General features: G+C 42.8%; 1 protein-coding gene across 2 annotated transcripts in view; it reads right to left on the reverse strand.

Annotated features, from left to right (window-relative positions):
• The window catches only part of fgf12a (fibroblast growth factor 12a), a 237,657-nt gene that overhangs the window by 167,933 nt on the left and 54,569 nt on the right, over window positions 1-15,155 (reverse strand). Inside the window, exon 1 of one of the 2 annotated variants that reach the window (XM_059563957.1) lies at window positions 670-1,089. The exons of the other annotated variant lie outside the window; for it this stretch is intronic. Within the exon in view, the coding sequence (XP_059419940.1) occupies window positions 670-760 (91 nt within the window). The 5' untranslated portion in view covers window positions 761-1,089. Of the gene's footprint in view, window positions 1-669; window positions 1,090-15,155 lie in introns of those variants that run through there. 2 annotated transcript variants of the gene reach the window in all.

Consider the following 15,155-nt stretch of genomic DNA (forward strand, 5'->3'; position numbering starts at 1 on the left):
TTTGGACATGCAATTCCCTAATCAGCCACTTGGGGTAAAATGAAAGTATGTGAAAAATATTCACTCTCTCCCTCTATTGATTGACACTGGTTTCATGTCTCTATCTTCCTGCTGTAGAAAATTATTACAAAAAGAAGGTTAATTTTGGACATGCAATTCCCTTTTCCACCAGTAGTGGTAAAAAGAAAGGTTGTTAAAAATGTCCACTGTCCCCCACTATTGATTGACACTGATTGACACTGGTTTCATGTCTAAATGCCCTTTAACTAAAAAGCTATTACAAAAACACCGCCTACTGAGCTATAGCAAAAAACGAAGAAAGTTTGCACTTTCCCCACGGTCCCTAACTGAAGGCTCTGCTGAGAGCGTTCTCTCCCGGCTTTCTGCACATTGCGACGGCTTGTACGGGGCCGTGTTTATTATATCGAGGGAAAATATAGTAAAAGAAGGATGTGAAACATGATCAACTTTGCCCTTTTGGCGGTCACACTGCTCAGATTTTTTTAGGGCAATTCGATTTGGAGTTATTGGCGTTTACCGCTGAATGTGTCACGAATATCGAAAACAAAACCAACTTGACCCCGCTCACGGAAGATGTGCTCACCAGCGCCGGCCAATGAGAGCGTTTTTCATCGCTTATCGGAGAGCATGCACAACTAAATGTCTCACCGCTGGTGGTTGTGGTCGGCTCCAATCGCTGTCCACAAAAACACTGCAGCATATGCGCTCCTTTCTTCACAAAGAGCCTCAGAATCCTCATTGATGTGAGTTGGTGTGGATCCCTCGTCAATCCACGCAAACGAGCACGGGATCACAATAGAGGATGACTGTAGTGTGAGCCCCTCCAGTGCAGCTTCTGTGTTCGGTGCATCAAAAACAACAAAGGGTAAAGGAAGAGAGCCTCGAGTGAGGCATCTTGAGTGCATCTTACTCCTTCTTTTCCAGCTGCAAACTAGTATGTACTGGCCTTAGCTTAGTTAGCTCCAGATGCAGGCTACGCAAGGACGTAAGGGTAATTTGCATATTCCTAGGTCTTTACTGCAGACTTGAAACGAGAGGTCCATGCACGATAAAGTTAAACATCAGGCAATGACAGGACGGCCACCAAGCAAGCAATTTTCAGTTTAAAAGACGTCTTATATCCGTCTAAACACAGCCCAGACGTCTAGGCTAAAACAAGACTGAATTTGGGCTGTCAGTGAAAATTTTATAGACATCTAACCGTAGCACAAGAATAGACTAGACATCAAATAGACAACTAATGAATGCCTACATATATACATCTATTAAACAACAAAATGGCAATCCATCCAAACAAATAAAATGTACAGCTTTTATTAAGAAATTTTTTTTTTTAACTTGCACAACTTAAGACGACACTAAATGGTAAAAATACCAAATAATAAATGACAAAATAGTATAAATACAATGAACTTAAATATAAATATAATAATAACAAATCTGGAATTTCTGACAATTTAGGATAATAAAATATAAAAATGAAAAAAGTATATATATATATATATATATATATATATATATATATATATATATATATATATATATATACTGTTTCAGCATCTCCTGTGGCAGGTTGAACCTCCTTAGCTGGCAAAGGAAGTACAGCCTCTGCTGGGCCTTTGTTGTCTCACTTGTGGCTGTTCAGTTAAATAATCACCTAGCTCTTAACAGTCTCTTTGAACCTTTTCAATCTGGGTTCAGAAGAGGGCATAGTACTGAAACCGCTTTAATTAGGGTCATAAATGATCTTCTTATCACAGCGGATTCAGGTGCATACAGTATTTTGGTCTTGTTAGACCTCAGTGCTGCTTTTGACACTATATGTCACTCTCTTCTGCTTGACAGGCTGGAAAATTGGTTGGGTCTTTCTGGAGCTGTCCTCAATTGGTTTCGGTCTTATTTAACTAAACGTGCCCAGTTTGTTGGCTTGGGTAACTATAAATCAGATACCGTGCCTGTTCGACAGGGAGTTCCTCAGGGTTCAGTACTGGGTCCAATATTATTTAATATTTATATGCTTCCACTTGGGCAGATCATTAGGAAACATGGTCTTGGGTATCACTGCTATGCGGATGATACGCAGATTTACATCACCACTAGTCCTGATGTCCATTGCTCATTAATAGCTTTACGTGGTTGTTTAGCAGAGATCAGTAACTGGATGCATAACAACTTCCTGAAGCTGAATGGCTCCAAAACTGAACTGATGCGGATTGGTACAGTGGCAGCCACACGTAAGGCCGAGCAGATCAGTTTGATTGTTGATTCCTGCACGGTAATCCCCACTTCACAGGTGCGAAATCTTGGTGTCATTTTTGATTCACAATTATCATTTGAAGCACACATAAAACACATCTCTAAAACTGCATTTTTCCACCTGAGAAACATAGCTCGACTTAGACCTTTTCTCTCTTTTGCAGACACAGAAAGGCTTATACATGCCTTCATAACAACTAGGTTAGATTATTGTAATGCCTTGTTCTCTGGCCTTCCAGCTAAATCGTTGAGCAAGCTTCAGTATATACAAAATTCTGCCGCTCGTGTGCTCACTTGTACTTCTCCTCGTGAACACATTACACCGGTTCTTTCACAATTACACTGGCTTCCCGTAAATGCGAGAATTGATTTTAAAATTCTTACTTTAACATACAAGGCACTTCATGGGACTGCACCTGAGTATCTTTGTGAACTCATCAGCCCTTATATTCCATCACGCTCTCTTCGCTCTACTAACTCTCTTTCACTTAACCAGCCATCATGCAAGCTAAAGACCATGGGGGAAAGAGCCTTTTCATATAAAGCCCCTAAGCTATGGAATGTACTTCCTCTGCACGTCAGAAATGCACCAACGTTGGATGATTTTAAAAAGTTGATTAAGTCACATTTATTCAAGACTGTCTTTCTATAATGAATTGTTGTATTGCTTTTGGTGTTTTGTTTTACTTTATTTATTACTTTATTACTGTAGCGCTTTGGGTTTAAGAAAAGCGCATTACAAATAAAATGTATTATTATTATTACTTCAGGTCCTTAGAGATAGTGGTGCTCAGGAACCTGAATGACTCCACTGTCATTGCAGTGCTGTTCATTATGGTGAGCAGGGGAAGAGTCCTGTCCACAAACAGGATCCTGACATAAGTCCCTGGCCTGTCTAGATATTGCAGGATGCAATGCAGTCCTGTGTTGACAGTATCATCCTCAGACCTGTTTGCACTGTAGGCAAACTGAAGAGGATCAAGTAAGGGTCCAGTGATGCCCTTTTGATAAGCCAAAACCAGTCTTTCAAATGATTTCATGGTCACAGACTTTACAGCCACCCTGGAGTAACACCATGTGGGCCTGGTGCCTTTCTTCTCTTGTTCTTTCTGAATACCTGACACACATTATCATCTCTGATTTGGAGTTCTGGAGGAAGGAAAAGGGGGTTGCAGGAGTCATGAATATATATATATATTTTTTTTTTTGAACGTGCAAATAAAACTTGTTCAGATTGTCTGCCAGTTGTTGATTCTCCTCAGTGCTGGGGGATGGTGTCTTGTAATTGGTGATCTCTTTCAGACCTTTCCATACTGAAGCAGGATCACTGGAAAAGTCCCACTTTATATTGTGTCCTTAATACCTGTGTACTTACTTAGTAACGAGATGTGTACATAGTATGTAACCACAGTGTAAGTATACATTGGTACATAGCATCTACAGCTGTAATATTTGTGTAAATACACACATGTAACAACCCACTGAATGTTATGTATATGTAAAAATGTGTAACAGTACATTGGTAACAACATTTTTTTTTAATGAAAGTACAAATGTGTTACAGGACTAACAGCACTTTTTGGTTAAAAAAGTGTTTCACTTTATATTAGATTTATCATGTAATTACTCTGATGTTACACACAGCAGCAGCCAGTAAGTTAGGCTTTACATATAAACTGTGGTTTGTGTCCAAAATGTTACACTTCATATTAAGTGACAGTTCCTGATTAATTACCATGTAAGTACACTGGTATTACAGTGGTGCACCACATCCTCCCACTTTACATATCCCCAAACCGACCCATCTCCACCCACTGGATCCCATTTCAACCCCTAAACCCACCCTTCTCCAACCCCTGGATCAAATGGTTCCAATTACTCTTATACATGTTGTTACAAAATGTAATTATATAATTCCTGTTACACGAGTACTTAGTGAAGTGAAAAGTGTTGTTACCAATGTCCTGTTACACATTTGTACTTACACCAACCATCCTGAAGGTTGTTACATGTGTGTAGTTACAGAAATATTACAGCTGTAGATACTATGTAACAATGTTTACTTACACAGTGGTTACATACTACGTACATATTTAGTTACTATGTAAGTACACAGGTATTAGGGAGACAATAGTAAGTGGGACCCCGGAAAAGAATGGGTTCTTTAGCTTTCCAGTATAATTCCTCTTTGACATTCTGATCTCCTTTTCCAGTGTGTATTTGGCCTGTTTATACAATAATCTATCCCCATTTCTGCAAGCATCTTCTTTGGCCTGACAGAGTTGTCAGCGTTTTGCTGTGAACCATGGTTAGACATTGTTGTAGATAAGATGAGTCCTGGTAGGAATGCACGTCTTCGCATAAACTGATATGTTACAGTCTCTGTGAGCTCATCCAGATCGGTGGTAGCAGCAGCTTAAAAAACACTCCAGTCAGTGAGATCAAAACAAGCTTGTAAATGCTGCTCTGCTTCATTAGTCCATCTTTTTACATTCCTTAATACAGGTTTAGCTGATTTCAGTTTCTACTTGTAGGTTGGTATAGGATGAGCTAAAGTGATCAGAGAGCCCAAAAGCAGCCCGTGGTATGCATCATTTATTGTGGAGTAACAGTGATCCAATATATTATTGTCTCTGGTGGGGCATGTAACATGCCGTCTGTATTTGGGTAGTTCACGAGAAAGATTTGCTTTATTAAAGTCCCCAAGAGTCCAGGTGTTGACGTTCTGTGTCTGTGATCTGATCAGCAAGTTTTTGTAAAGCAGAGCTCACATGTGCTTGTGGAGGAATGTAAACACTCACAAGAAAGAATGAGCAAATCTCCCACAGCAAACAGAATGGATTAAATTAAAATTTAATTAGACGGATCGGTGCAGCTTCTGCAGTAATGCGGTCGATGTACCGGTCTGTCGTGGTGAAGAAAGAGCTGAGCCGCAAGGCGAAGCTCTCAATTTACCGGTCAATCTACGTTCCTACTCTCACCTATGGTCATGAGCTTTGGGTCATGACCGAAAGGACAAGATCCCGGATACAGGCGGCCGAAATGTGCTTTCTCCGCAGGGTGGCTGGGCGATCCCTTAGAGATAGGGTGAGAAGCTCAGTCACCCGGGAGGAGCTCAGAGTAGAGCCGCTGCTCCTCCACATCGAGAGGGGTCAGCTGAGGTGGCTCGTGGACGCCTTCCCGGGAAGGTGTTCCGGGCGCGTCCCACTGGGAGGAGACCCCGGGGGAGACCTAGGACACGCTGGAGAGACTATGTCTCCCGGCTGGCCTGGGAACGCCTCGGTGTCCCCCCAGAAGAGCTGAAGGAAGTGTCTAGGGAGAGGGAAGTCTGGGGTTCCCTGCTTAGACTGCTGCCCCCGCGACCCGGCCCCGGCCCCGGCCCCGGCCCCGGCCCCGGATAAGCGGTAGAAGATGGATGGATGGATGGACTTGACTTGATGACTTTCATTCATAGTATTTAGCCAACAAGGAAATATTTTGCAATAAGATGATATCTAAGATTTATTTATTTATTTTACCTTATTGGAATCAAAATTGTGAATGGATAAGAATTGGAATCATAAAAATTTAAATGATGCCCAACCTTACCCATACCCCACATTATTCTTTACTGGCACATTTCAGTTCACACTGTTTTAAACCCTTTCTTTTTTTTAAGCCCTTACTTACCCTTCTTTGCTTTTGCCCTTCTTAAAAAAACCCACATAATCTTATACATGAATGTACTTTTCAAAATTAGTTATAAAACAGTTGCTCCTGACGACAGGGATAGCTAGTTTACTTAGCATAGCCTCAAACATGACAATTTATGTGACTAATATCATGATAAGCTCCAAAATCACTATATAACATCAGTCGTGTTTGAAACAGTTAGCTTATGTGGTTCCATGTTGCTTCTTTTTACAGTGAGACAGAAAATATTATTTATTAAAATCTTTACTGTGTTACAAGCTGTCAGTTAACATTGCATTGCAAGTGTGTGTCTATTGTCTTACACTTTTCATCAGACAGAGCATCTCTATCTGCATGTTATTCAGCTGTTGTGATATCTTTGTCCATATAAGGGATTTCCTAGGCCTCACTTGTGAAACAGACATTAGAGTACATGAGTGTTAGCATTAGGGTTAACCCTGCTCCATAATGCTCACATCACATCTTCTCGTTTTGGGTAAAAATAGAAAAATAATACTAAAGTACTTTGTAATGCAATAACTTAAGCAGTTTTTCAGCCAACTACTTTTTTACTTTTACTTGAGTCATATTATTTTTCAGTGCTTGAGTAGCAATACTTTTACTTAAGTACAGTTTCTCAGTACTTTCTCCACCACTAATTTTTCAGTGCTTTTACTATTACTCAAGTTAATTTCAGGTGCATCTCAATAAATTAGAATGTTGTGGAAAAGTTAATTACTTTCAGTAATTCAACTCAAATTGTGAAACTCATGTATTAAATAAATTCATTGCACACAGACTGAAGTAGCTGAAGTCTTTGGTTCTTTTAATTGTGATGATTTTGGCTCACATTTAACAAAAACCAACCAGTTCGCTCAACAAATTAGAATACTTCATAAGACCAATTAAAAAAAAAATTGTGAATTGTTGGCCTTCTGGAAAATATGTTCATTTATTGTACATGTAATCAATACTTGGTAGGGGTTCCTTTCGCTTTAATTACTGCCTCAATTCAGCAAGGGATGGAGGTGATCAGTTTATGGCATTGCTGAGGTGGTATGGAAGCCAACTTTCTTTGATATTGGCCTTCGGCTCACATGCATTTTTTGGTCTCTTGTTTATAATTTTCCTCTTGACAATACCCCATAGATTCTCTATGGGGTTCAGGTCTGGTGAGTTTGCTGGCCAGTCAAGCAGACCAACACCATGGTCATTTAATCAACTTTTGGTGCTTTTGGCAGTGTGGGCAGGTGCCTAATCCAGCTGGAAAATGAAACCAGCATCTTCAAAAAGCTGGTCAGCAGAAGAAAGCTGCTCCAAAATATCTTGATAAATGGGTGCAGTGACTTTGGTTTTCAAAAATCTCAATGGACCAACACCAGCAGATGACATTGCACCCCAAATCATCACAGACTATGGAAACTTACCACTGGACTTCAAGCAACTTGGGCTATGAGCTTCTCCTCCCGTCCTCCAGACTCTAGGACCTTGGTTTCCAAATGAAACACAAAACTTGCTCTCATCTGAAAATAGGACTTTGGACCACTGGGTAACAGTCCAGTTCTTTTTCTCCTTAGCCCAGGTAAGACGCCTTTGACAATGTCTGTGGTTAAGGAGTGGCTTACCAAGAGGAATACGACAACTAGCCAAATTCCTTGACACATCTGTATGCCTTGACCCCAGCCTCAGTCCATTCCTTGTGAAGTTCACTCAAATTCTTGAATTGATTTTGCTTGACAATCCTCATAAGGCTGTAGTTCTCTCGGTTGGTTGTGCATCTTTTTCTTCCACACTTTTTTCTTTCACTCAACATTCTGTTAACATGCTTGGATACAGCACTCTGTGAACAGCCTGTTTCTTTGGCAATGAATGCGTGTGGCTTACCCACCTTGTGAACGGTGTCAATGATTGTCTTCTGGACAACTGCCAGATCAGCAGTCTTCCCCACGATTGTGTAACCTAATGAACCAAACTGAGAGACCATTTTGAAGGCTCAGGAAACCTTTGCAGGTGTTTTGAGTTCATTAGCTAATTGACATGTCAGCATATTCTATTTTCTTGAAATATTGACTTGGTGGATTTTTGTTAAATGGGAGTCAAAATCATCACAAAATAAAGAACCAAATACATAAACTGCTTTAGTCTGTGTGCACTGAATTTATTTAATACATGAGTTTCACAATTTGAGTTGAATTACTGAAATGAGATGCACCTGTATTCCTTAAGTAGCAAGTGCAATTTCTTAGTATTCTTTCCACCACTAAAAAAGATATAACCCAGCAAGCAATAGCCATAATTTCACCGTCTCGGTTAAAAGTATAGACCTGATATAGTCTGGCTATGTGTAATCCATTTCTAGCCCAAATAACCTTGAATTTGGTTACATGTCGTTTTTTGCCAAAACTACTTGTGAGATGATATTCCATCATGTAACCAAAGTCAACAGCGTTTACAAAGAGTTTAATTTCATTTCTTTGACATGTTCAATACGTAGCCTGTACATAGCCACAATTAAGCTTGTAGTCAGAGCATCTGTAGCCCACTTATCATCAAACCTGATTCACTGTAGTTTTTAACTAGGCAGTGCATGAGATGGTTAATATACCATCATGTTTGCAGTGTCAATAATCAGAAGGAGCTTTATTGCCAGCTATGTTTACACATATGAGGAATTTGTTTCCATGACAGAAGCTCCACAGTGCAACAGAATGACAGCAACAGAACAAAAAACACACAATAAAAGAATAAAAACTAAAAAAATATACAAATAAGTATAGGTAAGGAATGACAATATACAAAATGTATGGGGAATATATTACAAAAAAGCAGTTGTATGTACAGCTATATTATGTGCAAAATTTAAGTGTACACTAAGTATGTTTGTTAGATAAATAAGTGTATGTGTATGTGTATATAAATATAAATAGTGTTGTGTGTTCCACAGTTATTATCAAGTGTTCATTCGATTGATTGCCTGAGGGAAGAAACTGTTCCTGTGTCTTCTCGTTCTGGTGCTCAGTGCTCTGTAACCAGTGTTGGGAAGGTTACTTTGGAAATGTAATAGGTTACAGATTACAAGTTACCCTGTTTAAAATGTAATAGTAGTGTAACTTTTTCAATTACTTTATTAAAGTAATGTAACTAATTACTTTTGAGTACTTTTTGATTACTTTTCTAAATTTGTGAAAATTAAAGAATAATAAATAAAAGCATATACATCAACTTAAATACAGTTATCTAATAAGCATGTGACGTATTCTGTGTAATAAACTCCTGAAACATTGGTGTTTTTTTGAAACTGCTGTCTCTGTATATGATGATAGTTTTCTCAAAATAAGTAAAATGCACATGAAGTGACACAGAGCAGTTCTAGAAATTATGTTTATGTGCTCGTGTACTCCTATATTGAGGCAACAGAGGTTGAAAACACTGCGAGCTTCAGTAGGCCAATGTGTAGTAAATTAAACTATGTCTTTGCCATTAATTTACAGGAGGAGCGGACTGGGAAAAAAATTCAGACTGGAAAATTCAAACTCATACAAACAAATTCAGGGACAAAACTATGTTTTTGTATGGACCTGACATAAAAAAGGTTTAAATCTTTAATTTGGGGACATGCAAAATAATTAAAAGTTCTCTCCTGAACTGCACCTTCACTTCCATTTTTCTCTTCAGTCTATTTATTTTGCCCTGTTATCCATCTCTCTCATGACTTTAATACTCAAGATTGAACAAAACTATACTTTACAATACAATACTCTACAATACTACAATATCTTTATAGAAAAATCCTAATACTGTACACGAGTCATGTTTTTCCCTTACAAAAATTAACCTTGCTTTTAATAGCCTATGTAAAAGTAAAATAACCTTGTTTTTTTTTTGTTTTATTTTTTTTGCAAATGGATTTGTATTTATTTTTAAATAAATAAATTTGTAAAATAATTTTACATTTTTGGTTACCACATTTAAACAAAAGTAACCATTTTCTCTGGATTTATAGTCAAATATTAAAATGTAAATTTTCGTAAGGGTTGTGTTGTTGTCTGTCGTAGCTCCCCCTAAACCTATAAAAAAAAATCGGAATTTTTTTCAGCTAAATTCCTACTGTAACATTACAACAGATAATAATGATGTCCTTTATATAGTATTTTGAGTGATGACTGATGAGCAACGTGCTGCTGCTTGATTAAATAAATTAAAAAAACAAAGACAAAAAAGCATCTTTACAGATGAAAGTTCTGCTTCTCTGCTCCAGCAGTCCACTCTCTCTCTCTCTCTCTCTCTCTCTCACTCTCGCATTGATTACTCTGAGTCTGATCCAAACCGTTTGGCGGAGGCGCGGAGAGCGCGCGAGTCACGACTAACACTTCATCACTTATTAGAGATTTAATTATCAAATGGCGGATTCGAAAATGATCGCTTTAGTACATTCGGCAGGCAATTATACAATAATGATATTAAATAGTGGGGCAAAATCGGCTGCCAGGCCGCCGGGAATTGTCCCGGTTCTCCCGGTGTCCAGTCCGCGCCTGATTTCCACAGACACGCAGAATGTGCAAGTCATATATTGCATTTTTGGGGCTTAATATTCACAGACACTAGTCCATGTCATGTTTTGATTCAAGTGTACTGACCTACTTTTGATTTAGTCATCCAAAATGTGGGATATTCCGTCCGCGTTAGGCATTCCGTTTTTATGACTGGATTCTACGAACCAGACTTTATTTCCGCATCCCGGAAATTATTAGGGCGGTATGTCTCAGAATAGTCAGTGCAATTTGGCAAAGAAATCAGTTAAATCTGTATGTGGATGTGTGTAAATATTCAAATGTAATCCCCTTTTTAATCGTTAAAAATTTCATAAATAACTGTAATTTAATTACACATTTTTTCGTAGTAACTGTAACTAATTACAGTTACAATAATTTTGTAATTAAATTACGTAACGCCGTTACATGTAACTAGTTACTCCCCAACACTGTCTGTAGCGTCGACCAGATGGCAAGAGTTCAAAGAGGGAGTGTACTGGATGTGAGGGGTTCAGAGTGATTTTGCCAGCCCTTTTGCTCACTCTGGATAAGTACAGTTATTGAATGGAAGGGAGGGTTGAACAGAAGATTCGCTTAGCAGTCCGGACTACCCTCTGTAGTCTTCTGAGGTCAGATTTAGAAGCTGAGCTGAACCAAACTTATTGAAGTGCAGAGGATGGATTCAATGATGGTGGAGTAGAACTGTTTCAGCAGCTCCTGTGGCAGGTTAATCTCCCGCAGCTGGCGAAGGAAGTACAACCTCTGCTGGGCCTTTTTCACAATAGAGTAAATGTGAATGTCCCACTTCAGGTCCTGGAGATAGTGGTGCCCAGGAACCTGAATGACTCCACTGCAGTCACAGTGCTGCTCATGATGGTAAGTGGGGGGAGAGCAGGGGGGTTTCTTCTGAAGTCCACTATCTGTCACAGTGTCTGGGTTGTGTCCCTGGGTTTCCACTAGATGTCCCCCTTTCTCACAGTGTCTGTCACCTTATCACTTCCTGTTCCCTTATTTGGTCACCTTCCTCCTGTTGAGTAATTGATTGTTCCCCACCTGTCTCCTGTTCCCTCATTATCCTTCTGTGTATTTATACCCGGTCTGTCTGAGTCTGTGTTACGGAGTCCTTGTTTAATGTTGATGTTAATTCATGTCTGTCATCTTGCCTTGCCTTGCCTTGCCTTACCTTGTCTTCGTGTCTTTTTTATGTTCTGTTTGGATATTCTGGTTTTGACCCTGCCTGGACTGTTTACCCCTTTGGATTACCCTTTAAATAAAGGACTTACCTGCAATTGGTTCCCTGTCCTGTGTTTCCTGTAACACTGTACGTGCCAGAAGGACTCTGTCACTGCAAGAGCCAGCGGTATGTCGGCTTATGTCTCCTCCCCAGCCACAGTGCAGGAGAGGAATGGATTTGAAGGAACTCGCCTGGTGGTTTTCCGGGGAACCAGAGGAGGTCGCCGAGGAGAAAGTGGTCGAGAGGATACTCAGCACCGCTCTCAACCAGGGCCGCCCTTCGACCCGGGGCTCGTGTGGGATGGATTAGAGCCACCGTCTCACCATGGCGGACGGAGAGGAGAGAGGAATCGCACGTCCGCCACAGTGGCGTCACTGCCCATGATGGCCGCTAGTCCAGCGCCACGAGGCAGGATGGACGCCAACACAGCCCCACAACACAAGGCGATCACCAGTCCAGCGCCACGAGGCAAGATGGCCGCCAGCTCAGCGCCAATGCCCAAGATGGCCGCTAACACGTTCTTGGATTACTTTTCCACACTGTCAAGGATCTTAGAGATTCCCAAGACTGTTCACGTCACAGCTGCTGAGCCAGCGCCACAGCCCAAGATGGTCGCCAGCCCAGCACCACAGCACAAGATGGCCGCCAGTCCAGCGCCACCGCACAAGATGGCCGCCAGACCAGCACTACAACGCAAAATGGCCGCTAACCCGGCGCCAAGGCCCAAGATGGCCGCTCGTCCAGAGTCATGGCCCAAGATGGCCACCAATCCAGCGCCACAGCACAAGATGGCTGCCAGCCCAGTGCCACAGCGCAAGATGGACACTCACCCAGCGCCAATGCCCAAGTTGGCCACCTATCCAGAACCAAGGTCCAAGATGGCCGCCCGTCCCGAGTCATGGCCCGAGAGGGCCATCAATCCAGTGCCAGAGGCCAAGATGGCCGTCAATCCAGCACCACAGCACAGGATGGCTGCCAGCCCAGTGCCACAGCACCAGATGGTCACCTGTCCAGAGTCATGGCCCAAGATGGCTGCTTGCCGAACGCCGCTGCACAGGATGAAAGTCACAGCTGATCCTCTGGAGTCGACTCAGGTTCCAGTTGACCCTCCAGAGTCGAGTCAGGTTCCAGGGAACTCTACAGAGTCGAGTCAGGTTCCAGTTGACCCTCCAGAGTCGAGTCAGGTTCCAGTGGACTCTCCAGAGTTGAGTCAGGTTCCTGTTGACCCCCCAGAGTCGAGTCAGGTTCCAGTGGACTCTCCAGAGTCAGGGCTAGTCACCGCTGATCTTCCAGAGTCAGGGCTAGTCACCGCTGACCTTCCAGAGTCAGGGCTAGTCACCGCTGACCTTCCAGAGTCAGGGCTAGTCACCGCTGACCTTCCAGAGTCAGGGCTAGTCACCGCTGACCTTCCAGAGTCAGGGCTAGTCAATGATGACCTTCCAGAGTCAGGGCTAGTAACCGATGACCTTCCAGAGTCAGGGCTAGTCAACGATGACCTTCCAGAGTCAGGGCTAGTCACCGCTGATCTTCCAGAGTCAGGTCTAGTCACCGCTGATCTTCCAGAGTCAGGACTAGTCACTGATGACCTTCCAGAGTCAGGGCTAGTCACTGATGACCTTCCAGAGCCAGGGCTAGGTACCATGGACTCTCCAGAGACAAGGCTGGTCACTGTTGACCTTTCAGAGTCAAGTCAAGTCACTGGTGATCTTCAAGGACTGAGTCAAGTCACGGGTGATCTTCTAGGACTGAGTCAAGTCACCGGTGATCTTCATGAACAAAGGCAAGTCACCATTGATCTACATGAGCAAATACAAGTCACCAATGATCTTCATGTACAAGTGCAAGTCACCGATGGTCTTCATGAACAAATGCCAGTCACCAATGATCTTCGCAAGCAGAGTCAGGCCAGCACCAATCTTCTGGAGTCCAGTAAAGACACCAGGGGATTACCAGAGTTTCGTCGTCCCGTTGGTCCGGCCGCACGGAGGTCTGCTCCGCCTTGGGGGGCTCTCATGCTGACCACATGGCTGTGGTGGTCTTCTGCTCCGCCCTGACCACACGGTTGTGGTGGTCTTCCGCTCCGCCCTGGAGAACTTTGGCTTCGACCACAAGGATGTGGTGGTCTTCTGCTCCGCCCTGGGGGGCTCTCGCCCTGACTACATGGTTGTGGTGGTCTTCTGCCCCGCCCTGGAGGACTCTGGCCTCGACCACAAGGATGTGGTGGTCTTCTGCTCCGCCCTGGGGGGCTTCATGTTGTTTTTTGTTCTTGTGTTCACTCCTGTCCCTGTTCCTCTCTGTCAGTCTGGCCCTCCCTCCCTCCCCCTGAACCTCCTCCGGTCCTCCTCCCTCCTGGTCTCCCTGTTTGGTGTTCACACTTCCGGTGTCTGTTCCCCATGTTTTTCTTTTCTGGCCCTCCGTCCCTCCCCCTGAGCCTCCACCTGTCCGCCTCCCTCCTGGTCTCTGTTTTGTGTCTGTCGTGGAGCGTCTGGGAGCCGCTCCGTAGAGGGGGGGTACTGTCACAGTGTCTGGGTTGTGTCCCTGGGTTTCCACTAGATGTCCCCCTTTCTCACGGTGTCTGTCACCTTATCACTTCCTGTTCCCTTATTTGGTCACCTTCCTCCTGTTGAGTAATTGATTGTTCCCCACCTCTCTCCTGTTCCCTCATTATCCTTCTGTGTATTTATACCCGGTCTGTCTGAGTCTGTGTTACGGAGTCCTTGTTTAATGTTGATGTTAATTCATGTCCGTCATCTTGTCTTGCCTTGCCTTGCCTTACCTTGTCTTCGTGTCTTGTTTATGTTCTGTTTGGATATTCTGGTTTTGACCCTGCCTGGACTGTTTACCCCTTTGGATTACCCCTTAAATAAAGGACTTACCTGCAATTGGTTCCCTCTCCTGTGTTTCCTGTAACACTGTACGTGACACTATCATCTCCATTGTTTTGAGCATGTTAAGCTCCAGGTTGTTGAGAGTGTACCAGACAGCCAGCTCTTTAACCTCCTGTCTGTAAGCAGACTCGTCACGGTCCTGAATGAGGTCGATGAGTGTGGTGTCGTCTGCAAATTTCAGGAGCTTGACAGAGGGGTCCTTAGACGTGCAATCATTAGTGTACAGGAAGAAGAGCAGTGGGGAGAGAACGCAGCCCTGAGGAGCTCTGGTGCTGATTGTATGGGAGCTGGATCTGTATTTTCCCAGCCTCACTAGCTGCTGCATGTCTGTCAGGAAGCTGTTGATCCACTGACAGACGGAGGTGGGCACGGAGAGCTGAGTTAATTTGGGCAGGAGGAGGTTTGGAATGATAGTGTTAAAGGCCGAGCTGAAGTCCACAAACAGGATCCTCACATAAGTCCCTGGTCTGTCTAGGTGTTGCAGAACATAATGCAGTCCAATGTTTATTGCATCGTCCACAGACCTGTTTGCTCTGTAGGCAAACTGAAGAG

Source organism: Carassius carassius, chromosome 12 (assembly GCF_963082965.1).
Source record: "Carassius carassius chromosome 12, fCarCar2.1, whole genome shotgun sequence".
Lineage (NCBI taxonomy): Eukaryota > Metazoa > Chordata > Actinopteri > Cypriniformes > Cyprinidae > Carassius > Carassius carassius.